Below are 24,816 nucleotides of genomic sequence, written 5' to 3' on the forward strand. Positions count from 1 at the left end.
CTCCGGGGTCCTTTCTGGGACCTCCATCTCTCATGCTAGAAACAGCCAGCTGCGGTTCTGGATGGCCACTTGTGCCCAGCAGGGGTCAGTCTTTCCCTGTGCTCTGGGGTTCTCTAGTGGCTCCTTTGGGCATTGCAGGGGCAGGTTGCTGAAATCTGGAAATTGCTGCTACTATTTTATTTACACTGATTTTTGTTTAAATGTTGGGGTCCAGTGGGGGCCTGCGTGATGGCGATGATGATGACGACAGAGTGGTCTGCTTAAAGGAGCAGATCAGGGGCTGCCATCCTGGCCCTTTTCACAGAACTTCATCTTTCTTCAACATTTTCCGTTTCGAGAACAGCCGAGAAAGAGCCCCCCCCCCGGCTTTAATTAAATGCAACTGACACACTTGCGGTCCATACAGCTGATGCTTTCCCCCCTGATCCTATCAAAAGTTGCAGCCTTTGCAGAAGCTCTTTGGGGCCCTGGAGGAAGGCTGGGGTGAACCCAGACCTGGAGTGGGGCCTTGGGGCTCTTTCACCCAGGCCCCCCTCTGCTGCACAACTGGCAACTGGGGGGAGGGGGTGACTGCAGGCCTTCCCAGCCCTGAGCTGAGCAACTGGCAAAGGCCTGAGGGCCCCCCCTGAAGAAACCGGGGGGGGCACCGGGGCTGGGGTGGGAGGCATTTTTTCCCTTCTTGGGAGGGAAAACACACCCTCCCCCCCCAGAATCCTGTGCCTTGAAGGGGGGCCCTTTTGAGGGTGGGAACTTCACTGCAGCCCCGCCACAAGTTCTGACCGAGCTGAAGAGCCACGTTCCATGTTGCACAGCCTGGTCTTGGCAGGATGCCCGTCAGGCAACGGCAGCCCAATGGCTCAGCGAGTGCTGGCATTTGTGGCCATCGGCCTGGGCATTTTGAAAATGCCAGCACACACACCCCAGACTCGTGTTTCTGCAAAGAGCAGAGGTTTATAGACTTCGAAATGATTTATTTATGTACAGGTGAAACTTGAAAAATTAGAATATCGTGCAAAAGTTCATTTATTTCAGTAATGCAACTTAAAAGGGGAAACTAATATATGAGATAGACTCATTACATGCAAAGCAAGATAGTTCAAGCCGTGATTTGTCATAATTGTGATGATTATGGCGTACAGCTCATGAAAACCCCAAATCCACAATCTCAGAAAATTAGAATATTGTGAAAAGGTACAATATTCTAGGCTCAAAGTGTCCCACTCTAATTAGCCAATTAAGCCATAACACCTGCAAAGGGTTCCTGAGCCTTTAAATGGTCTCTCAGTCTGGTTCAGTAGGAATCACAATCATGGGGAAGACTGCTGACCTGACAGTTGTGCAGAGAACCATCATTGACACCCTCCATAAGGAGGGAAAGCCTCAAAAGGTAATTGCAAAAGAAGTTGGATGTTCCCAAAGTGCTGTATCAAAGCACATTAATAGAAAGTTATGTGGAAGGGAAAAGTGTGGAAGAAAAAGGTGCACAAGCAGCAGGGATGACCGCAGCCTAGAGAGGATTGTCAGGAAAAGGCCATTCAAAAGTGTTGGGGACTTTCACAAGGAGTGGACTGAGGCTGGAGTCAGTGCATCAAGAGCCACCACACACAGACGGATCCTGGACATGGGCTTCAAATGTCGTATTCCTCTTGTCAAGCCGCTCCTGAACAACAAACAAGGTCAGAAGCGTCTTACCTGGGCTAAAGAAAAACAGACCTGGTCTGTTGCTCAGTGGTCCAAAGTCCTCTTTGCTGATGAGAGCAACTTTTGCATCTCATTTGGAAACCAAGGACCCAGAGTCTGGAGGAAGAATGGAGAGGCACACACTGCAAGATGCTTGAAGTCCAGTGTGAAGTTTCCACAGTCTGTGTTGATTTGGGGAGCCATGTCATCTGCTGGTGTTGGTTCACTGTGCTTCATTAAGTCCAGGGTCAACGCAGCCGTCTACCAGGAGATTTTGGAGCACTTCATGCTTCCTTCTGCAGACGAGCTTTATGGGGATGCTGACTTCATTTTCCAGCAGGACTTGGCACCTGCCCACACTGCCAAAAGCACCAAAACCTGGTTCAATGACCGTGAGATTACTGTGCTTGATTGGCCAGCAAACTCGCCTGACCTGAAGCCCATAGAGAATCTATGGGGCATTGCCAAGAGAAAGATGAGAGACAGGAGACCGAACAATGCAGAAGAGCTGAAGGCCGCTATTGAAGCATCCTGGTCTTCCATAACACCTCAGCAGTGCCACAGGCTGATAGCTTCCATGCCACGCCGCACTGAGGCAGTAATTGCTGCAAAAGGGGCCCAAACCAAGTACTGAGTACATATGCATGCTTATACTTGTCAGAGGTCCGATAGTGTTCTAGGTACACACCTTGTTTTATTGATTGCATGTAATATTCTAATATTCTGAGATTGTGGATTTGGGGTTTTCATGAGCTGTACGGCATAATCATCACAATTATGACAAACCATGGCTTGAACTATCTTGCTTTGCATGTAATGAGTATCTCATATATTAGTTTCCCCTTTTAAGTTGCATTACTGAAATAAATGAACTTTTGCACGATATTCTAATTTTACGAGTTTCACCTGTATTTATATCACAGGCTTTTGCATGCGGCAGGCAGTCCTGGACATACGACCGCAACGGGCCCAAAAATTTCTGTTGCTAAGTGAAACATTTGTTAAGTGAGTTTTGCCCCATTTTACGACCTACCTTGCCACAGTCGTTAAACCAATCCCTGCAGCCGTTAATTTAGTAACCCGGTCGTTAAGTGAATCTGGATCCCCTCACCTTGACTTTGCTTATCAGAAGGTCACAAAAGTGGATCACGTGACCCCCTCTTGGATGCTGTGACCGTCATAAGTATGAGACAGTGGCCAAGCATCTGAAATTTGATCATGTGACCACAGGGGATGCTGCAACCGTCGTAAGTGTGAAAAATGGTCGTACGTCACTTTTTTCAGTGATGATGTAACTTTGAACGGTCATTAAAAGAACAGCTGTAAAGTCGAGGAATATCTGTACTGTGAAACAAAACACAAAAAACCACAATAACAAATCAAGCTACTAAAGCCCGCAAAGACCCCACTGAACAAGTCTTAGCAATCAACAACAGCACAACATTTAAAGTGGCATCCCGTGTTGTGTACCCGCCTGTGACAGTTTGCAAGAGGCCTCAGCCAGGGACGGCCTGCTTACAGAGGGCAGGAAAGGACCACCAGACCCCTAGACAATCCCACTAACCAGATGTTTGTTTTTTAAAAAAGAGGGCGGAGAAATAAAGGTGGAATGGGGGTTGTTAATTCACCCATTTATCAAATGCATCCATCTCTTCTGCGTCACAGTCAGGCAGCTGACGGAGAAGTCAAAAAGATAATTAAACCATCCATGGTGGCTCCTAAAAATATCCCCACGTGTCATGAATGACAACAAAAGACCCACCCAGAAGCTTTTAATGTCTTAAAAGCTTAAGACATCCTGTTAAAGGAGACTCTGGAAGAAAAGTTTTCAAAACTTGGGCCAAGGTGTTTCACTGGGGGGGGGTGTGCTCCAATAGGAAAGCAGTGCCTGCCCAGTTCAGCCCCCCCGAATGTCCCCAGCTTTTCCCCCTGTTCACCTGATTGTCCAGGCTGGTTCTGGAGATATTTGGGCACCGAACCATGAAAAGCTTTATAAATCGAAATCCACACCTTAAGTTCCACCCAGAGACCAGGGCTGGGCCTGCCAAGCCAGGGTTCCTTGCTCCCTGTGCCAGGAGCCCAAAGGTTTCCTGAGTAGCGGGCACTTTGTGCCCCGAGGACTGTCAGGGTGGGCACCGGGGGGTCCCAACTGGCTCTGCTCAAGGGAGAACCGTGGGGAGCCATGCCCTGTCCTAAGATCGGGCGATGGAGGGGGTAGGACCCCCTTCTCAGAGGAGGTGGTAGGGAGCCAGGCGTCAGGCAGCCATCAGAGACCCCAGACCATAATACGGCAGTCTCCCCTGTCAGAAGCCCCACTTGGATCTCTGAGCTGTTTACTACAGTTTGGAGAAAAAGAGGACCGCAAACGTTTCGGGCCAGGCGCTTTCTCTGATCCCCGAATCCTGATAACAAAGAGGCATAGACGGCGTGCGAGGCCACCTTCCTTCACCCCATGGGGGCCACACAGCCCCACATCTGCAGGGGCTCCCACTGAAGGGACGTCCTGGCAGGAACGTCTCTGGAGATTCTCCATCATCCAGGTCGCGGTTGCCCCAAAGGTGCTTTTTCCGAAAGGCAACCGGATTTTCTTCAGTTTTCCTTGAAAGCGTTTCCCTTCTCATCCAAGAAGCTTCTGAACTTTTCCAAGCCACGTCTTCAGAGAAAAACAAAGTAAGGGAAAACCAGCTGCCTTTTGAAAAGCACCTTTGGGACATCCTGGCAGGAATGTGGTTCACTGCTTGGCCAACATCAACCAAGCTTGCTTGATGTGGGAACAACATCCGACTTTTGCAACCCGCTTGACAATTTCCCGACAGAGGCAGCCAGAGGCGAGGAAACGCAGAAGTTGGCAGGGTGGGGCCGGTCTTCAGCTCTGCAACTCTGAAGAGGGAGATTTCGGATGCTTGTCATCTGCAGGTGGAGCCCTCTCCTTTCCAGCAGGGAAGCGCAACGCCGCCGTCTCTCTGACTCACGCTGGTAATCCTCTCTGGGAGAATGTGCTGGGAGGAGGATCTGTTGAGGCCACGCTAGCTGGAGGCTGCAGGTGGCAGGTGCCCAGCTCCAACCTTTAGGAGATAGAGATGCCAGACTAAGGGGCTGTCAGAAGGAAGCCTATTCCCCAAAGGCTTCATGAGGGCAGGACAGGAAGCAACGGATGGAAACTTAATTAAGGAGAGGAGCAACCTGGAACTAAGGAGAAACTTCCTGACAGTCAGGCCAATTAATCAGTGGAACTGCTTGCCTCCAGAAGTTGTGGGTGCTCCAACACTGGAGGTTTTTGTTTGTCTGAAAGAGTCTAGGGTCTCCTGCTTGAGCAGAGGGTTGGACAAGAACAGGGGTCCCCAACTTCCGGTCCATGAACTAGCCCCAGGTCAAAGCATGCCAGAAAACGGGACACAGAAACAAGCAAAGCCCCATCCGTGGGATGCAGGCAGCACGTGAAACCAGCCCCTCCGGTCCGTGGAAAAACCTCTCTCCACAGAACCGGTCCCTGGTGCCCAAAAGGTTGGGGGCCATTGGGCTAGAAGACCTCCAGGATCCCTTCCAACTCACTTCTTCCGTATTTCTTCTGGGGGGGGGTATATTCCACCCAATGGCCTGGGGGCGGCCCTGGCCTGCACAAGAAGACACTTGGAGAAGGGGAGGGAGGGCTTGATGGGATGAATCAGGCCATCGTGGGAGGCAGTGCTGGGCGTGGAAGGTGGCAGGGCCTCTGCCCACGGAGATGCCATCCCAGCCTGGGCGAGTCAGGGTTGAGCACCATGGATTGATCACTGCCCGGAATTAGGGGAGGAACAAGGCCGGGGTTGGTCCCGGTTCTGGGTTGAGTGAGGCAGAACTGTTCCTTATTTGACTGATGATGTATTGTGAATACAGGTCAACTCAACCCCTGTGACTCCAAGATGAACAAACCGAGGAGAGAATCCAGTAAACCCAGTAAACTTAGGTCAGCATGACTGGCTGGGGAATTCTGGCAGTTGAAACCCAAAAGTCCTAAAGTTAGCACGAGTGGAGATCCCCCGGTTAAAGCCTCGCCCAGGGACGGTCTGGCCTTCCTTCCTCCCCAGATCATTCCCGGAACCCCTTTAATGGGGGTGGGGAATCTCCAGGGGCCTCCAAGCATCAGACCTGGCGGCAACATCAGCCCTGCAGCTCAAAGCCTGGGACTCCGATCACCGACCGCAAAGTCAGAGGTGCTTTGGGGGGTCTCTCCCTCCTGCACAGCCAAAGGCAAAAGCCTGGGGATTCTGGGTAGGGAGGTCCATGCACAGGTGGGAGCAGGACGGGCAAAGCCGTCCGCTCTCTGAGACCGGGAGTCGCGTTCTCACATGGGAGTCAGGCCTGCACCCGCCCTCTTAAGGGCTTACATAACATCTGGAGGCCGGCCGAGTGGAACAGGTTTTCTCAGCTCCGGTGATTGCAAAAATAGCAAGTGTGCATTCCACAACTCTGGGAGCAACCTTATGCGCCGGGAGGTGATCCTGCCCGGAGATCAGCTTTTGGTAACCGGAGGGGCCATCGCCTTTCCTCCACCTGAGGCAGCAAGGAAGGACGCTCCTATGGGGGGGAAGCTTCCAATGGACCCCCAACGTGCCCTGCTCAACCAGGGGGAGGATGATGAGATGGTAAGGGCATGGGGACTCTCCCCACGGTTCACCCCCAAAGCTGCCCCCGGGCTTCTGCTAGGCTGATGCTGCCCACAGCTCTCCTCCAGAGAAGCAGCCCCCCAAGGCCTTGTTTAGAGACCCTGGGGCACCGCCCCCCATAGCAGGAGGGCTGGCAGGTCTCTTTGTCAGGGGTTGGGTGGGGATGGGGATGCGAGGGAAGGGTGAGGTTGGCAGGGTCTGGTCTCCTCCCCCTCCAGGCCTCTTCACTTTATTTTGCCCGTTCAGGCTGCTCAGCACTGGGGAAATCCTTCACAACACCCCCCCCAATCCCCCTCCCCACTTGCTGCATCAAGGCTCGTTTCGGTTCTTAAAAATCCCTTTCTCAATCAATCAATCGATCGATCAATCAATCGATCGATCAATCAGAATAGAGCTGGAAGGGACCTCAGAGGTCTTCTAGTCCAGCCCCCTGCTCAAGCAGGAGACCTTGGACCATTTCAGAAGGGACTGTCCAGTCTCTTCTTAAAAACCTCCAGTGACGGAGCGCTCACGATTTCTGGAGGCAACTTCTGTTCCACTGGTTGATTGTCCTCACTGTCAGGAAGTTTCTCCTTAATTCCCGGTTGCTTCTCTCCTTGGTGAGTTTACATCCGTTGCTTCTCGTCCTGCCTTCGGGCACTTTGGGAAATTCTCCCCCATTGCTGCTGCTAGAAGCTCCTTCTGGGGGAGAACCTGCTCTGGGGAGGGGGTCCATGGATGTATCCATGGGGGGTGGGGTGGTTCTTTTCTTCTGCAACTGGAAGTTATGGGTTTCCCCAGCACTCCTAGCTGAGTGACAGGAAGGACATAATTTGGAAAGAGGGGCTTCTAGATCAGATCCAGACTGGAATATTGATACAGTACAAGAGAGCCCCAGGAGCTCAGGAATGAACTGGCGTGTGTGTGTGTGTGTCTTCAGTGGTCTCCAAACAGGGCTGTTTTCTTGTGGACGTTTTCGGACCCTGTTAGGGAACATCATCAGGGCTAGAGGGGAGAGAGGATTGTGGAGAGGAGGAGGTGGAGAAGGGAAGACTGGGTGGGGGGAGTCCTTGGTGCTCTCTGAGCTTGCTGGTTTCCTTGCAGACATTTCATGACCCAGCTAGGTAATATCAACAGGGCTAAAAGGTAAAGGGGATGATGATGATGATGATGATGATGAGGAGGAGGAGGAGGAGGAGGAGGAGGAGGAGGAGGAAAATAGGGTCCTTGGTGCTGTCTGAGCTGGGTGGTTTCCTTGCAGACATTTCATGACCCAACTAGGTAACATCATCAGGGCTAGAAGGGGGGGTGTTTGCTTCCTAGTTACAAGTAATTCTCATCTTACAACTGTTTGTTTAGCGACCCTTCAAATTTACGAGGGTACTGAAAAAAATGACCTACAACCAGTTTTCAGGCGTCCGATCATGGCCGCATCCGCATGGCCACGTGATCAGAATTGGGGTGCTTGGCAGCCGTGGCTGCAGCGTCCCCGGCACTCCTGCCACTTTCCCAGATGGCCTCTGACAAGGAAAGTCATTTAACGACCTCGTGGTACACTTAACTGCAATGATTCGCTTAACCACCGTGGCCAAAAAGGTTGCAAAATCAGGTGCGACTCATTTAGCAACTGCCTTGCTTAGTAACAGAAATTCTCATCGCAATTGTGATCATAATTTGAGGATTAACTGTACATACAGTAATTTGCCCTCTCAGTGTTGGGGTGTGTGTGTGTGTGTGTGTGTGTTGGTTCCTTGATTGGGCTGTTGCTTTTCTGTTTGACTGTTTGTCTGAGCTGGTGATTCCTTGATGAGGACATTGCTTATCGCTTGATTGTTTGCCAGGTGTTAATTCCTGCCTATCTGGGTGTTGTCAACTCAGACACGCAACGAGGCACTAAGCAACAGCCTAATCAAGAGGAGACAACAGCACTCCCACCCCCAATACTGACAGGGTCTGTCTGAGGAGGGTCTCCGCCATACAGGCTGGGGATCTTGTCCCAAAGGTGCTTTCCCCCCCAAAAGGCAACTGGACCTTTCTGGTTTTCCCTGAAGACATTTTGCTTCTCACCCAAGAAGCTTCTTCAGCTGAAAAAAGCTTCTTGGACGGGAAGTGAAATGTCTTCAGAGAAGAAACAAAGTCCAGTTGTCTTCTGGGACTGACAGGGTATCCAAACCGACACCATCCAGTGGTGGGATTCAAATAGGTGAACAACCGGTTCTCTGTGTGGATGCCGCTTCCGGAAGTCCATTCTGGGCCTGAGCAACAAAAAATTGGCTACCGGTTCTGCCGAAGTGGTGCTGAGTCAAACCACTGGTCCCCTCCCTCCCTCCCTCCCTCCCAGCGCTGAAGCTGTTCCCCATCTGGATAAGGAAACGTCTGCAAGAAAACAGCCAACATCAGAGACCAACAAAGACTCCACAAACCGGCATATTTTGCCACCCCCTTCCTGTAGACACGAGTCTGTGGCGGATAGTCTGAAGCGGTAACACACCCTACTGCTTTCTTGGGGCACATCAATCATAGAATCCTAGGATGCGAAGGGACCACGGAGGACTGGCTCTTTTATGACTGGTGGACTTCAACTCCCAGAATTCCTGAGCCAGCATGGCTCAGGTTGGAAACCTCTCCCTTTCCCCTCAGCGTGGCTGGTTCAGGAATTCTGGGAGTTGAAGTCCACGAGTCATAAGAGCCAAGGTAGCCTACTCCTGCCTTATACCATCCCACTCAAATGGTTGTGTAGTCTAGTTTTAAAAACCTCCAGTGATGGTGCACCAACAACCTCAGGAGGCAAATTGTTCCATTGATTAATTGCTCTCACTGTCAGAAAATTTCTCCTTACTTCTAGATTGGATCTCTCTTTGATAAGACTCACCCGTTACTCTTTGTGGTACAATCAGGTGCTTTGGCGAGTAAGTCAATCGCCTCTTCTCTGTGGCAGCCCCTCAAGCTTTGGAAGACATGTCACCCCTAGTCCTTCTCTTCAGTAGGCGAGGTACCAACTAGGTCCCTCAACTGGTCCTCACACAGTTTAGCCTCCGGCCCCCTGACCACCTTTGCTGCTCTTCTCTGCACTCTCTCCAATCTCTCAACATCTTTTTTTAAGTTTTTTTTTTTAAGTTTAAGTTTTTATTAAATTTTTATACCGCCCTTCTCCCAAAGGACTCAGGGCGGTGAACAGGGCATATAATAAAAATACAAAAATACAAAAGTTAAAATAGAATTAAATTAATGCCCAAAATAAAACAATAAAAATATACAAATAATTAAAACCTAAATTAACTCCCCATCAGGCCAGGCCAGCTTGTTCAAATAAGTGGGTCTTTAACCCGCGCCGGAAGGAGCGGAGATCCGGTGCCATCCAGAGCTCAACCCGCAGTTGATTCCACAGAGCCGGGGCGCCCACAGAGAAGGCCCTCCCCCTGGGGGCTACCAGCCGGCATTCTCTGACCGGAGGCACCCTGAGGAGGCCCTCTCTGTGGGAACGCACAGGGCGGAGGGGAGTTGACGCCGGCAGCAGGTGGTCCCCGAGGTATTCTGGACCCATGCCATGTAAGGACTTAAAAACCATCACTAAAACCTTGAACTTCACCCGGAAGACAACTGGTAGCCAATGCAGCTCGCGGAGCAAAGGTGTAACATGGGAGTACCGGGAAACTCCCAAGACAACTCTCGCGGCCGCATTCTGTACCAGTTGGAGCCTCCGAGTGGTCTTCAAGGGAAGTCCCGTGTAGAGAGCATTGCAATAGTCAAGATGAGAGGTCACGAGAGCATGAGTGACCGTACACAGGGCATCCCGGTCTAGATAGGGCCGCAACTGACGCACCAGGCGAACCTGAGCGAAGGCCCCCCTAGTCACGGCTACTATATGATCTTCTAAGGTAAGCCGCGAATCTAGGAGGACTCCCAAGTTGCGCGCCCTATCCACGGGGGGTAAAGATTCACCCCCCATTTTTGTATCGTGATGACCAGAACTGGATGCAGGATTCCACCTGTGGCCTCACCAGTGCTGTGAAAATCACGGTGTGGTATTAACACTCTGCCTGATCTTGATATTGTCTCTCTTTTGATGCAGCTTAGGGCTGAGCTGGCTTTTTGGGGGGGGGGGCAGCAGCACACTGCTGGCTGAGCCATAAGTGGCTGTCCACCAGGAGTCCTAGGTCCCGCTCAGAGTTACTGCTGTTGAGCCACGTAGCTCCTATTCTACACCTGTGCATTTGGTTTTTCCTGCCTAAATGTAAAACCTTACTTTTCTCGCCACTGAATCACATTTAACACAATAACAGAAGGGACCTTAGAGGTCTTCTAGTCCAGCCCCCTGCTCAAGCAGCAGACCCTATGCCATTCCAGACAAGTGGCAATCCTGCCTCTTCTTGAAAGCCTCCAGGGATGGAGCACCTACAACTTCTGGTGGGAAGCTGTTCCACTGGTTAATTGTCCTCACTGTCAGGAAATTCCTCCTTAATTCCAGGTTGCTTCTCTCCTTGATGAGTTTCCATCCGTTGCTTCTTGTCCTGCCTTCAGGGGCTTTGGAGAATAGCTTGACTCCCTCTTCTTTGTGGATATTTGTGGCTTATCTATTTTGTTGGACAGGGCCCAGTGTTCAAATCTGTCGAGATCCTTCTGGATCTTGAGCTCATCTTCTAAAATGTAGGGTGTTGTCAACTCAGACACCAAATTAAGCACTGTGCACTAAGCAGCAGTCTTATCAAGGAACAACCAACCAACAACTTATTCCCACCAGCTTAGTGTCATCTGCAACTTTGATGAGTTCCCCTTCTATTCCCTCATCTAAGTCATTTATGAAGATGTTGAAGAGTACTGGGCCTAAGACGGAGCCTTGTTTTAACCCACTGCTCACTTCCTTCCATGTGGATGTGGTGCCATTAAGGATGGCTGGACATTAATTTAGTACAAGGGTCTTCAAACTTGGCCCTTTTATGACTTGTGGACTTCAACTCCCAGAATTCCTCAGCCAGCCTGGCTGAGGAATTCTGGGAGTTGAAGTCCACAAGTCACAAAAGGGCCAAGTTTGAAGACCCCTGATGTAGTACATTAAGTCATCTCTTGTTGTTACGGCAGCGTTCCATTTTGCACAATGTCCCAGGGAAAAAAAGAACGCAGTTTGAATATTATCTCACGTCTTAGAAAGGAGCTCCTGGGCATAGCGAGAGTACAAACTGTAGTAGCAAATATTTAGCAAGCGAAAGTGCTTCGGGGGAAATCTCTTCTCCGTTTCAGTTGTAATCAGGCTGGTTACAAAGAGCGCCAGGCCAAGAGGCCGGTGGAAAGTTTTGCTACTGGGCAGTGCAGGTCTGACCCATTTAGTTTTGCCTTTGAGCTTCCCCAGTAACCTTCCCTCTTAGCTTCTTGCTCCTTAATTATAGATTAGTTTATTCTCCTTGTTTGGAGGTCCTGCCTCGGAATGCCACTGGACGGGTCGCCCTCTGCCTGACCTGCCTTGGCGGGCCCATCACAGAGCCTCTGCGGACGGAGTTACTCCGGGGTCCCCCTTGAGTGGAGAGGTTGGACCCCGCCTGGTCCCTGTGGGAAGGGAGAGAGAAGGGGAAATCAACAAAGGGGGTATTCAGGTAGTCTTCGACATACAGAAGAGACTAGAGAGTCACTTGTCTGAAATGGTCTAGGGTCTCTTGCTTGAGCAGGGGGCTGGACTAGAAGACCTCCAAGGTCCCTTCCAGCTCTATTCTATTCTATTCTATTCTATTCTATTCTATTCTATTCTATTCTATTCTATTCTATTCTATTCTATTCTATTCTATTCTATTCTATTCTATTCTATTCTATTCTATTCTATTCTCTATTGTATTGTATTGTATTGTATTGTATTGTATTGTATTGTATTGTATTGTATTGTATTGTATTGTATTGTATTGTATTCTATTCTATTCTATTCTATTCTATTCTATTCTATTCTATTCTATTCTATTCTATTCTATTCTATTCTATTCTATTCTATTCGCCAAAGTGGACCGCATGACAACCGGATGCTGCAGCCGTCATAAATAGGAACCAGCTGCCGAGTGTCCAAATTTTGATCCCCTGAGCAGGGGGTTTGATGCAACGGTCGTTAAGTGTAAACGGTCCTAGGTTTTTTTTTCCTGTGACTGTGGTAACTTGGCAAGGTCACTAAATGGACTGTTGTAAGTTGAGGACTGCCTGTATAGGATGGCAAAGGTCCCTCCTAAAGAGGAAGCCTTCCAGAAATGCCGCCCCTCAAACAGGCAGGGAGGCTGTGCTGTGCCAGGCCAGGATGGCAGCCCCGAGGCCTCCCTTGGGCTCCCCTTCACCTCTCCGCTCAGAGCCAGGCTGGCAGTGGCTGCCAGGGTCAGGCCGAGGCCCAGATCTTCAGAGGGCCCAGAAGCTTTGGGGCAGGACCCACTTTAGGAGAGGGCACCGCATGAGCCTCTTGTGCCCAGTTTATCCAAACAGCGCCCCAAGAGCTGCCCCTTCCAGAGGGCACAAGCAACCTTTTACATAGTTGCATAATAAAAGCTGCCAGCCACGATGTCAACTGCTAATCCTAACATAAATTAGATTGACAGTTTATAGTGAGATTACACCATGAATAAAAAGGCGTTGAAGCTTTTGCATTTGGCTACTTCCTGGTAAAAATAGAAGTGACGGTTTAAGCTTCAGAAATCGTGGGTGCTCCGTCATCCCTGGAGGTTTTTAAGAAGAGGCTGGACAGTCACTTGTCTGAGATGGTATAGGTTCCCCTGCTCGAGCAGGGGGCTGGACTAGAAGACCTCCAAGGCCCCTTGCAGCTCTATTCTATTATCATTAAGCTAGCCAGGGAGCCAGCAAACACTTCAGCAAGCTATTAGGGAGACTGCAGAGAGTCCTCTAGTTATGACCGCAAGGGAGCCCCTCAATCATAGTCCTAACTTGTGATAATTGTAAAGCGGGTCACTGCGTGACTGGATCCAATTTTAGGACCTTTTTTGTGGCAGTTGTTAAGCGAATTCGGGGGTTGTAAAGTGAACGCAGTGCATTGTTCGCTGTGGGGTGCTTTTTTGCAAAACATTGTAAATTGTGCCCACGTGGCCACGGTGTCTGGTTGCTGTGACCTCAGGGGAAGGGGTTGTAGGAGGCGGGGTGGGGGGCTGGACACCAGAACTTTGAAACCGCGGTGCTAGATCTCTTTTTCGTGTTCCGTTACAATGTAGGTTGTCAGCAACCGGACATAACTTGAGAAGAGCCTGAATTTGTGTTCAGGGGCCTTGCTAGCTTGGAGATCTTGGCTGGTTTTACTCCTTCAAGCCTCACTCAGATCGTAGCAACTCGAACCGTCTGGCTGGAAGAAAGAGGGGCGTGGGCTGCCCCATGGGGGGGGGGAGGCAGCAAGGCTGAGGGATTCCTGAGCCCCAGAAATGCAAGTGGGAGAAGTCAAACAGTCCAACAGCTGGCTTTTCCCTACCTTCTTTGGCAAGCCCGATCTTGGCTTCCTTTAGAAGCGGGGTCTCCACCCTGGGCAACTTTAAGACTTGTGGACTTCAACTCCCAGAATTCCTCAGCCAGCGCATGCTGGCTGGGGAATTCTGGGAGTTGAAGTCCACAAGTCTTAAAGTTGCCCAGGGTGGAGAAGCTGGCTTGCTGTGGAAGAACTTGGCCCTCTGCGTATCCTTGGTCTTCGGGACAGGGACACTCGCCCTGGTCTCCAATTTCTAGGCCTGCCTCTCCCAGCCCATTGTAACTTTAGCTGGCACACTTAATTTGCTTTCCCCTTGGTTGAAAGCCTTAAATAGGCTTTTCTCCGGAAAGGTTTGCCGGTCTACAATCCTGTTTGCAAGAGAGTCCAGTACTTTGTTTTTTTTAATCTTTCCTTTCACCTCCTTTGCCTCACTGAGATCCCTCCCATGATTGCTCTCGAATATAACACCCCTGGGATTTCTCTTCCCTTTTTGGAAAAAGCGCTGGCTCCCTCTTTCTTGCCAGCTTATACGCTGCAAAAAACCTCTCCCATCTGTTTGTCTCTTTGTAACCTTCAGCTGGGGAAAACAGTGCATAATAGGGCAGCAATGTTTGAACAAATTGTACTTTAGGTTAGCTAATTTACAGAATGTATGCAAAATTTGGGACTTCTTATTCCCTTGGGACTGAAATTTGGGAAAGCTGTGGCTCTTACTACCACAGTCAGCTGTGGTGGTTGTCTGTCAATGCTGCTAACATGGGATGTTTTTGCATCGACAACAGATGGAGATGCAACCATTTTCTTTTGCTTTTGCTTTTAGAGTTAGAGTTAGATGATGCTGGGGGGAGGAATGTGCATGAGAGTTTAGCTAGACATAATAATACTGAACCTAGCGTGAGAACCAAGGGTGCTGAAATAAGAGATGATAAAAATTGGCAGGCTGGAGAGCTGGGGGGGGGGGGAAGCTCGCATTTCAAACTAATTGGGGATTGTGATTTATGACTGTTAACTGGGGGAGGAAATTGTGCTTTGATACTATGTGCTCAGGGGAGGGGAACTCAATTTTTGGCTTTGACTATGTTAGTGCCGATGCTGTGCTACTCAAATAAAGATTCTTTAAGGCAAACAATGCCTCAAAGTTCTTTGAAGAGCTCCATCTGTCGGAACTGCGACATTGTCATTTCCAGTGCCCAGTGACAGCTTCCCACCAGCAAAATCCATGTGGAAGCTGGCAGGGATTTGCAAGTCCAAGGCAGCAGGGTCTGGGTAGAGAGTGAGGAGGTGCTTGAGTTATGATGAGGGTTGGGAAGGGTGTGCACGGGTGTGCAAGAGGTAGGAGGCAGACGAGGGTGTGAGGTGTGGTGAGTGTCACGGGAAATTCATAAGGGTGCTGCACAGGTTGGAGAGGAACTGGGAGGATGGGGGTCAGGGAGGGAAAAGCTAAAGAAGAGCAACTAAGACGATCAAAGGCCTGGAGATTAAAACACATGACGAACGGTCGCAGGAATTGGGTGCGGCTAGTCTAGAGAAAAGAAGGATTATTCAAACAAAACAGAAGTAAACAGAACTGAACACAAGAAGGCATAGCAATATATTACAATTAATAATGTAATCAACGAGTGTCCAAAGTCTGCCTAGTTATACAGACAGTATAACAAAACCTATCTACCTTCACGAATGAATGAACCTTTATTGTCAAAGTACAACCATGTATACGTTGAGATTGGCTGAGCCTCCCTTCGTGCCCCCACCCCCAGCTTACAATGACACAAACCCTCCATCTTATTACGCCATGTGAGCTAATTGCACAACACACCGGCCTCGCAAGTCAATCATGCATAAAGTTTATAAAAATTATTTCCCGTTCAAAAGCCTGACAGCCCATGGATAAAAGCTGTTTTTCAGCCTGTTGGTGCGGCTGGCTATACTCCTGTATCTCCTACCGGATGGTAGGAGAGTAAAGAGATACCGTCCAGGGTGTGAGTCATCCCTGGGAATCTTCCTCTCTCTTCCAAGGCAGCGAGCCCTGGCGAGGTCATCCAGTGGTGTCAGGGGACAGCCCACGATGTCTTATGCTGTGCTCACCACCCTCTGTAATGCTTTCCTATCCGTGGCTGTCAGACCGGCATACCAAACCACAATACCATATGAGAGGACGCTCTCTATGGTAGACCGGTAAAAGAGGGTCATTAGCCGTTGTTCTACCCTGTTCTTCCGCAAGACCCTGAGAAAGTGAAGCCTCTGTTGAGCCTTTCTGGCCACCTGGGTTGTGTTAACTTTCCAGGTCAGATCTTCGCAGAGGTAGACTCCCAGAAATTTAAAGGAGGAAACTCTCTCTACACAGTCCTCCCTGATGTAAAATGGGGCAGGTTCCTCCTTTTTCCTCCAGAAATCTAGCACCATCTCTTTTGTCTTGCCAATGTTCAAGTGCAAGTTGTTGTTACAACATCATATGGATAGTTTTTGTACCTCCGCCCTGTACGCTGCCTCATCCCCACCTGTAATAAGACCCACCACGGTCGTATCATCTACAAACTTAATTATCGCAGTAGATGGGTCAGATGATACACAGAATGTACAAAGAATACAGGTAGGGGCTAAGCACGCAGCCCTGAGGCGAGCCAGTGCAAAGCTTCAGGGGGGTGGACAAAGCAGACCGATCCTCACTGTTTGTAACCGGTCCCTAAGAAAGTCTTGAATCCAATCACAGATGGAGGGGGAGAATTTCAAGTCAGTCAGCTTCTCGATGAGAATACTCAGCAAAATGGTGTTGAAAACCTTCAGAGAGATTGAATCATAGTGACCTGACAATAAAAATTTAGTTTTACGTGTTGGCCTATGGCTGTAACAATAAACTGATTGATTGAAGGATTAGAGGTGACACCATGGCAGCATACCAGTATTTGTGGGGCTGCCACAAAGAAGGGGGGGTGGTGGTCAACTTATTTTCCAAAGCACCAGAAGGCAGGACAAGAAACAACGGTTGGAAACTAATCAAGGGGAGAAGCAGTCTGAAATTAAGAAGAACAATTGAGGACAATTAACCAGTGGAACAACCTGCCTCTAGAAATTATGGGTGCTCCAACACTGGAGGCTTTCAAGAAGAGACTGGACAGTTGCTTGTCTGAATTGGTATAGGGTGTCCTGCCTGAGCCAGGGGGTTGGACTAGAAGACCTCCAAGGTCCCTTCCAGCTCTATTCTGATTGATTGATTGATTGATTGAGGGTGCTCAGGGCTGGGCTAGGGAATGTGCACAGATGGGGGAAACGTACCAGAGCAACTTGTGGCCTCCCCTGCCGGTTTCCCCATTGACTTTCTCTCTGCCAACTTCCCACAAGGAAACTCAGTGGGGAAGCCGGCAGGAAGTCAGAAGTCCTTCCTGCTTCCACTGCCTGTGGCCACCCTGTTGATCTGTTTAGGTAAGGAACTATCTCCGAAAGGGTGACCCAAAGGTTATCTAGTTTTCCTCCATTTCTCCGACTTGCTTGCGTGAGATCTCTTTCTTGCCTGGTGGCAAAAGTCTTGCTGCCTGAGGCTTTCGGATTCTGGCTTTGCAGCAGCCATACAGGTTTGGCTCAAAGCCAATGCTGCCTCTTTGCTTAATGGAGGACGTACTCTTAAACGGGAGTAATTATCTCTTCCGCAGTCCACTGGTTGACTGAGGGGCCCTTCTCCATCTCTTCCTGGCTCCTAGAAGATTCTGAACTGGCGAGTCTGGCAGGCGATGCTGCGGGCACAGTTGCCTTCCGGTTCCTTGGATCCTCTGTTCCTTGCAAAGGAAGACTCTGCAAAGCCCCCTCCGCCTCTTTCTGCACTTGGGGGGGGGTTGGTCCCACTCGGATCTCCAGGGGATTCTACGTTTCTCCCTCCCGATTGCCCATTGGCAGCGCTGCCTCCTTTCTGGACCGGGTGCCAATTTATTCTAGATGTCTCTGGAGATTCTCCATCATCCAGATCATGGTTGTCCCAAAGGTGCTTTTTCCAAAAGGCAACTGGACTTTCTTGGGATTTTTTTCCTTGAAAATGTTTTGCTTCTCATCCAAGAAGCTTCCTCAGTTCTTTGGCTTCTGGTGCAGGGGGCTCCTGGTGGGCAGCAGAAGGAGGAGGAGGAGGAGGAGGAGGGGAAGGAGGAATCCCCATGGGGGTCTGCTCTTGGAAGGAGGGGCATCTCCCCAGTGCATTGCATCAGAGAGCCACATGCTCCACCCCCTGTGCCTCGCACCCTGCCCAGCTCCTGATAAAGAGGGCTGGGCATGCCTGGGGCTCAGCCTGCTCCCCTAGGTTCTCCCCATAGCCGTGTCCAGGCCCCTTTGTCAGCCCAGGGCTGCCCCAGCAAGGGTCCCCAAGGAACCCAGCCTGGCGGAGGCAGCTTCCTGCCAGGGCCGAGGGCAGAGTGGGAAGCATCTCGAGTGACCTTGGGGGGGCGGTCTGGCCCCACGGCAGAGCTGGCAAGCAAGGCAGCCTGCCACGCCACTTCCTGGGCAGCCTGTCCCACCGGCTGAGCCTTCGTGTGGCCATACACTTCCTCCTGACGTCCAGCACGAAACTCTCCCTTGTAGTTTCCACCCAGAGGGCCTGACCCTGTCCTGGGCTGGCCTCTCTCGGCCCATCTTAGTTTGGTCAGAGCTGAGGCAGTTTGTTTGCTTTCAGCTCGATTGCTCCTATACGCGCTATTCTCCAGAAATGTTTGTCGAAATACAATCCTGTTGGCAAAAGTTTCCAGGATTTGATTTGTTTTTAAATCTTATGTCACGGTTCTGACAGATGAAACTCTTCGAAGAACTTGGAGGCATTGTTTACCTTAAAGAATCTTTATTTGAGTAGCGTAGCATCGGCACTAACACAATCGAAGCCAAAAACTGAGTTCCCCTCCCCTGAGCACCTAGCATCAAAGCACAATTTCCTCCTCCAATTAACAGTTGTAAATCAGGTTCCCCAATTAGCTTGAAGCGGGAGCTTCCTCTCCAGCTCTCCAGCCCGCCAATTCTTTATCAGTTCTGGGCTCAGTAACCTTGATTCCCAGGCTACGTTTAGTGTTGTTCTGTCTAGCTGGACTCTCGTTCACATCCCCTCCTCCCAGCATCATCTAACTCTAAGAGTAAGACATAAGAAGAAAATGACTACATTTCCATCTGTTGCCAATGCAAAAGCATCCGGGTTTAGCAGTGTTAAAATCTTTCTGCTCACTCTTTGGGCCCACCATCACTCACCTCCCTCCCTATTGGGCCTCCCAGCTGCATCCAGGACTGAAGGCTGCTTGGGCCCCTCTTCTGGAGGCCACCCCCCCAAGCCCACCCCCCAAGCAGTCTTGATCCCTTGGGGCAGAAGCAGGAATTGTGTGTCCTTGCTCAGCTGACAAGCACATAGAAAATAGAACAATGAGTTGGAGGGAACTCATTGGAGGTCTTCTAGCCCAACCCCCTGCTCAGGCAGGAGACCCTAGACCAGGAGTAGGCCACCTTGGCTCTTTTATGACTCGTGGACTTCAACTCCCAGAATTCCTGAGCCAGCCATGCTGAGGGGAAAGGGAGAGTTTTCCAAGCTGAGCCATGCTGGCTGAGGAATTCTGGGAGTTGAAGTCCACGAGTCACAAAAGAGCCAAGGTTGCCTCCCCCTGGCCTAGCCCTAGGCCATTTCAGACTAATGGCTGCCCAGTCTCCTTTTGAGAGCCTCCAGAGGTGGAACACGCTTCTTCCTCCTGCTTACTGCTGAGGTGGAGCAGATTCCTGCCTCTGAAACAGGGTGCAGTGATCTGTCTCCTGCTGCAGCTGTTCCTGGCCAAACCCTTCCTCCATGCAAGGGGTCGGCCTGCCTGCCCCACACCCACCCCACCTACGCAACCAGGGGAGACACAGTCAATCCTCTTTATGCAAACGGCCTTCAAGGTGTTCCTGGACCCCCTTGTTCTAACCAATTCAAACTCTCTTAACGTTCAAGAAATTGTTTTTGTAAAAATGGAATGATTGATTATTGTCATTAATTATCCAATCCATCTTTACAATCCCATAAATAACCTTGAATTTGATGTATAGAAATCACTGCCGTTTGGCTGTCAAAAGGGTGCCCTGAGTTTGAGAGATTTTTCAGGATAGATAGGGTTACAAACCCGCCTGCTCGGATCTGTATTAATGTTATCTGTTGACGGATCTCTTTTAATGCTTATTTATGTATTTGTTAGATTGATTCGCTTCACCTTCCACCTGCAAACAGAAAGCAGCATGAGAAAAACAGCTGCTGTGCTTGAGGTTGCCTGTGGAGAGTCTCCCTCACCTGGCTTCAGGGTTGTCCAAAAGAGGCTTTTTTCAAGGGGCACCTGGACTTCCTTTGTTTTTCCCTGAAAATGTTTCACTTCTCATCCAAGAAGCTTCTTCTTTTCTGACATTCAGTCAGAACTGAAAAAGCTTCCTGGATGAGAAGCGAAATGTCTTCAAGGAAAAACAAAGAAAGTCCAGGTGCCTCTTGAAAAAATCCCCTTTGGGAGTTGCTGGGCTGACAACTTTCTGGTACATAGAATCCAAAACTAACCAGCCAGCCAGGATTCACAAAAAGCACTAAGCCTCTAATTCTGGTCTGTGACTGTAATGAAAGACTGGTTGCTTGATTAAGCCCCATAAAAGCCAAACTGAGGTCCATAATAGTCTTGAGTCTTTCACTAACCTGGCCAAGCCGGTTGGGTGGCTGGATCAATTGCTAGCCTGATCTACAATTACCTCTTCCAGGTTCCTTGAGTGAACTAAGCTACTGAGTGGTATCTGAGTTCAGGTCCATGGTCAGTTGGCTCATAACAATTGCCTAAAACCATCTCAGCTTAAGTGGTGTTCCTTGGCAATCATTGTTAGCAAATAGCCTGGCCAATTTCCGGCTTGCTTTGCACCCAGCAGACCCCAGTTGCAAATCGGAGCTGACTCATCTGTGGTTCAGCTCAGCCAGCAAGGAGGTGGCTCCAGTTTTATTTACTGGACAGCAGCAAAGGCCAAAAAAAAGCTTCACATCGTCCACCTTGAATGGCTTGTGACGCAGGGCTGTCCGGGGACCCTGTGGACAAGCCAGGGCCACTAGCCTGGGCTCTCCAGGTGGGAGGGGCCTTTGGTAATTCCAGCCTTGACCTTTGGCAGAACAATAGAGACGACAAGTAGGACACCAGGTGATAAGGTGATTTTGTAATAATGCCGCTTGGGGGTGTGTGTGAAAGCCCTAATAAGCAGGCATATACATAGAATGAAGGCTATTGTTAGCACATTGGTTTGTGCTTAAATTGTAAGCCGCCCTGAGTCTTCGGAGAAGGGCGGGATATAAATGGGATTAAAATGAAAAAATAAAAAATAAAATCTCCTTTTATTGCACCACGAAGGAAAGAATTTGGTTTCTGAGGATGAAGTGTCCAACGATCTTGCATTTGAACAGGACAAAATTAGGAAACAGGTGCATCTAATAGAATAACAAAATAACACAGCTGGAGTCACATTCTCAGATTGTAGCCACTGTGGCTTCATCAGATTGGGGAACACCTACAGCAGCATTTGTACAACATGCAAAGCTGGATTAATCTTAACTCTAGTTAGGTTTGGTGCTGTAGTGTATTGTACAAATCCAGTCCAACGGCTGATTTTAAGTGGTCTCTGAATTCCACGTGAAAATTCTTCACATTTTTACAGAGTGTCTTGGAAGGTTTCCTGTTTCAGGATAGAATCCAAAATTCAATACAGTATGCAAGACTCAGTGACTTCCCAGGTATATTTTATGCGGTTGGGAAACCTGTTTGCTGAATATACGGATGGTTGTGTCAAGCATGAAAGGCCAGTCCACACGTCAAGGTTCAATTGAGCTGATTTACTGCTAAAAGCCTACGCAGAGGAATCTTCTCAACTAATGGCCAGCACGGGTTAGAGATAGACAAGAGTCAAGGGAATTCAAGGGAAGTTGGACTTTGTTTGCTTCTGGCTACGTAGGGATGCTAGGTTGATTCCTCTGTTGAAAGAAAACTCTTCTTCGGGGTCCAGTCCAAGCCGGGAATAAACCAAACGGAGACTGCTTTAGGAAGAAGGTTGTAATTTATTGAAGAGCAGAGCTGGACATGCTCAAAAGCTCAGGTCAAAGTTCATGCCACGGGAACAGGAAACAACCTCAAACACAAAAGCCCAGGAAGGTATAAAAACCCACCACTCCCAGCTACATGGGGTCAGCTTTCCCAGAGTCACATTTTTGTCTGGCTCTGCTCTTCGATAAACCACAACCACCTTTCTAAAGCAATCTTCATTTTGCTTATTCCCGGCTTGGACAGGACCCCGAAGACGACTTTTCTTTCAGCACCTCTGTTGACTCCGCCCCAGGTTCCGCCATCTGTTCTCCTCCAGGTCGATTATTTTGAAAAGAGACTTTACCAGGACTGAGCCTTCACGCAGACTGAGTGGGAAGGTTCTCTTCACGGCAAACTCTTTCCTTCCAGGAGGTATTTGGCTACAAGACCCAGGGCTTCCGGAGGGCCCTGTGCCTGGCTGGCTACGTCCTGTCCTGCGGAGGCCTCCTGCTTCTCTTCCACTGGAAACCCGAGTGGGGCGTCTGGGCCAACGGCCAGCCCTGCAGCTTGGAGGAGGCCGACGTGGTGCTGCTCAGAACCACAGTAGGTCCCTTTCACTCTTCTGAAGCAACCCGATTCTCTCCGTGTTCGACTGTGGGAGTCACAGCAGAGAGTTGCTCCTTGTTCTGTTCTTCCTTAGGCGTCATATCTTCTGCCCTGGACACAGAGAGAGCTTGGAGAGGCGTTTCAGCTTCTCCTTCTTCAGAGGAAAGCCGTGGCTTCGGCCAGTCACAACTACTTTGTTTATTTGACTAAACATTCATTCGTTGGGCCACAAGATCAGACTGAATTTGATTTATAGTTCAGAGATTGGGCTGGTGGGAAACTGAATCCGCCACAGCGTTCAGGATGGGTGGCTTCTTCCTTCTTCTGATCTAATGCTGGGTACTGCAGCCCTTCCGCCTTGCTCCTGCTCCTCTTCCTCTTCCTCCCTTTCTGAATCGGAGTCAGAGAGTTGGAAGGGACCTTGGAGGTCATCTAGTCCAACCCCCTGCCCAAGCAGGAGACCCTACACCATTTCTGACAGTCCAGTCTCTTCTTGAAAGCTTCCAGCGACGAAGCTCCCACAACTTCTGAAGGCAACTCCTGTTCCATTGGTTGATTGTTTTGCCAGAAAAATCCTCCTTATTTCCAGGTTGAATCTCTCCTGGATCAGTTTCCATCTGTTATTCCTTGTCTGGCCTTCAGGGGCTTTGGAGAATAGGTTGAACCCCCCCCTCCTCTCTGTGGCAGCCCCTCAAATATTGGAAGACTGCCATCATGTCTCCCCTGGTCCTTCTCTTCGCTAGACTAGCCGTGCCCGGTTCCCGCAACTGTTCTTCATTTGGCTTAGCCTCCAGTCCCCTAATCCTCTTCGTCGCTCTTCTCTGCACTTTTTCTAGAGTCTCAACATCTTTTTGATAGTGTGGAGACCAAAATGGTTTGCAGTATTCTACGTGTGGCCTTACTAAGGCTTTATAGAGTGGTGTTCGTACCTCACGTGAGCTTGATTGGATCCCTCTGTCAATGCAACTCTCTCCTTCCAGAGGAAAAGACATTGGCATAATTTTAATGTTGTAAGTTGCCCAAAGTCACCCGTGGTGAGAGGGGGACAAATAAATTTAATGAGTAAGTTAATAGTTAAGTAAGAGGATCCGGAACCCAGTCTCTTGCTGGAAGGATTAAACCAGTCCTGCTCTAACGGAAAGATCCCCGACCGAATTCCCAGATTCAGCCAGAGCTTCTCTCCTTTCCTCCTTTTTTCTTCCCCCAGGATGAGAGTAAGAGATACACTCGGAAGCGGGTGATCTGCCTCGACTTCCGGGATCTTCTGGGCCATGAAGAATTGGATCAGGGCTTCAGCAAAGAAAAGCATTCAGTCCTATGGAAAGCCATCAAGATGCCCGACATGAAAGTAAGCCAGGGGTTACCTGGGAGCAAGTGGGGGCTGCTGGTGTGTGTGTGTGTGTGTGTGTGTGTGTGTGTGTGTGTGTGTGTGAAACACTACCAAGAGCCTCCAAGCTTGTTTTGCTCTGCCTCCCACTGGGCCAGTTCCATGGGGCACAGCCTGAGGCCAGAGCGAGGCGCAAGGGAGCCACCACGACCTGCGAAACACTTGCAGCCCTCCACCCGGAGGCTCCTGCAGACTTCGCCTACATCCCCTTCCCGATTTAAGACCTCCCGGTGCCCACCCACCCCCCGCCCAAGGACCCATCCAGGAAGAACACGGGCTGTCCCCACATGGCCTTGGGGGGGCTGCTTGCAGAAGTCAACTCTGGACACCCCTGGCGTTTGTTTCCCGGTGGCATTTCCTGCCGCCCTCAGGGTGGAAGGAGGCAGCGGGAGTTCAGCTGGGGAGGGGGAAGCGGGGGCTGATCTCCCTGCCCCAGGCAGAGCCGAGCCTGCCGGGTGTCTCCAAAGGACAAGGCCGGACCTCCTGCCCCCAGGCCTGGCTGAAGGGAGGCGAGGGGAGGCTGGCCGGGACCCCTGGCCGCCTAACCTTTTCGTGGTGTGTTGCTCTTATAGGGGAGATATATCCAGGTACAAAAAATACGCTATATCTGGGATTTTTCTGAGAAAGAGTTTGCCCGAATTGGGTGAGTTTTCCACTTCTTAAGAGGAGGAGGAGGACCAGTCGGGGGGGTCCCTCCTGCCCAGCCCCCCCCCCCAATGCTTCAGTGTGGCTCCTTTTCTAGGTCGCTTGAGGATGGCAACACCTGCTACCAAATTCACCACCGATTTGGAGATGGGCTGGAAAGGAGGGAAAAGGCGCTCAGGTACGCTCCCCCTGTGCAATCTCTCTCTCTCTCTCTCTCTCTCACACACACACACACACACACACAGAGAGAGAGAGAGAGAGAGGGAGATGGAAGAGAGAGAGAGAGGGAGAGAGAGAGGGAGAGAGAGAGAGAGAGAGAGGAGGGAGGGAGAGGGAGAGAGAGAGAGGGAGAGAGAGAGGGAGAGAAGAGAGAGAGATAGAGAGAGAGAGAGAGAGAAAGAGAGAGAGAGAGAGAGAGAGAAAGAG

At 50.1% G+C, this 24,816-nt stretch overlaps 1 protein-coding gene across 1 annotated transcript; it reads left to right on the forward strand.

The window, feature by feature from the left end:
- Positions 1-3,885: 3,885 nt before the first annotated feature.
- On the forward strand, positions 3,886-24,568 carry LOC310650604 (putative cation-transporting ATPase 13A4; the record flags this gene model as incomplete). Its single annotated transcript, XM_083380187.1, has 8 exons — positions 3,886-3,894; positions 4,497-4,656; positions 5,748-5,931; positions 6,110-6,305; positions 22,182-22,355; positions 23,566-23,706; positions 24,318-24,388; positions 24,488-24,568. Coding segments are annotated over 8 exons (1,016 nt in total), but the record flags the coding sequence as incomplete, so codon positions are not given.
- Positions 24,569-24,816: the final 248 nt, after the last annotated feature.

Source organism: Vipera ursinii, assembly GCF_947247035.1.
Source record: "Vipera ursinii genome assembly, contig: scaffold_329, whole genome shotgun sequence".
Classification (NCBI taxonomy): Eukaryota; Metazoa; Chordata; class Lepidosauria; order Squamata; family Viperidae; genus Vipera; species Vipera ursinii.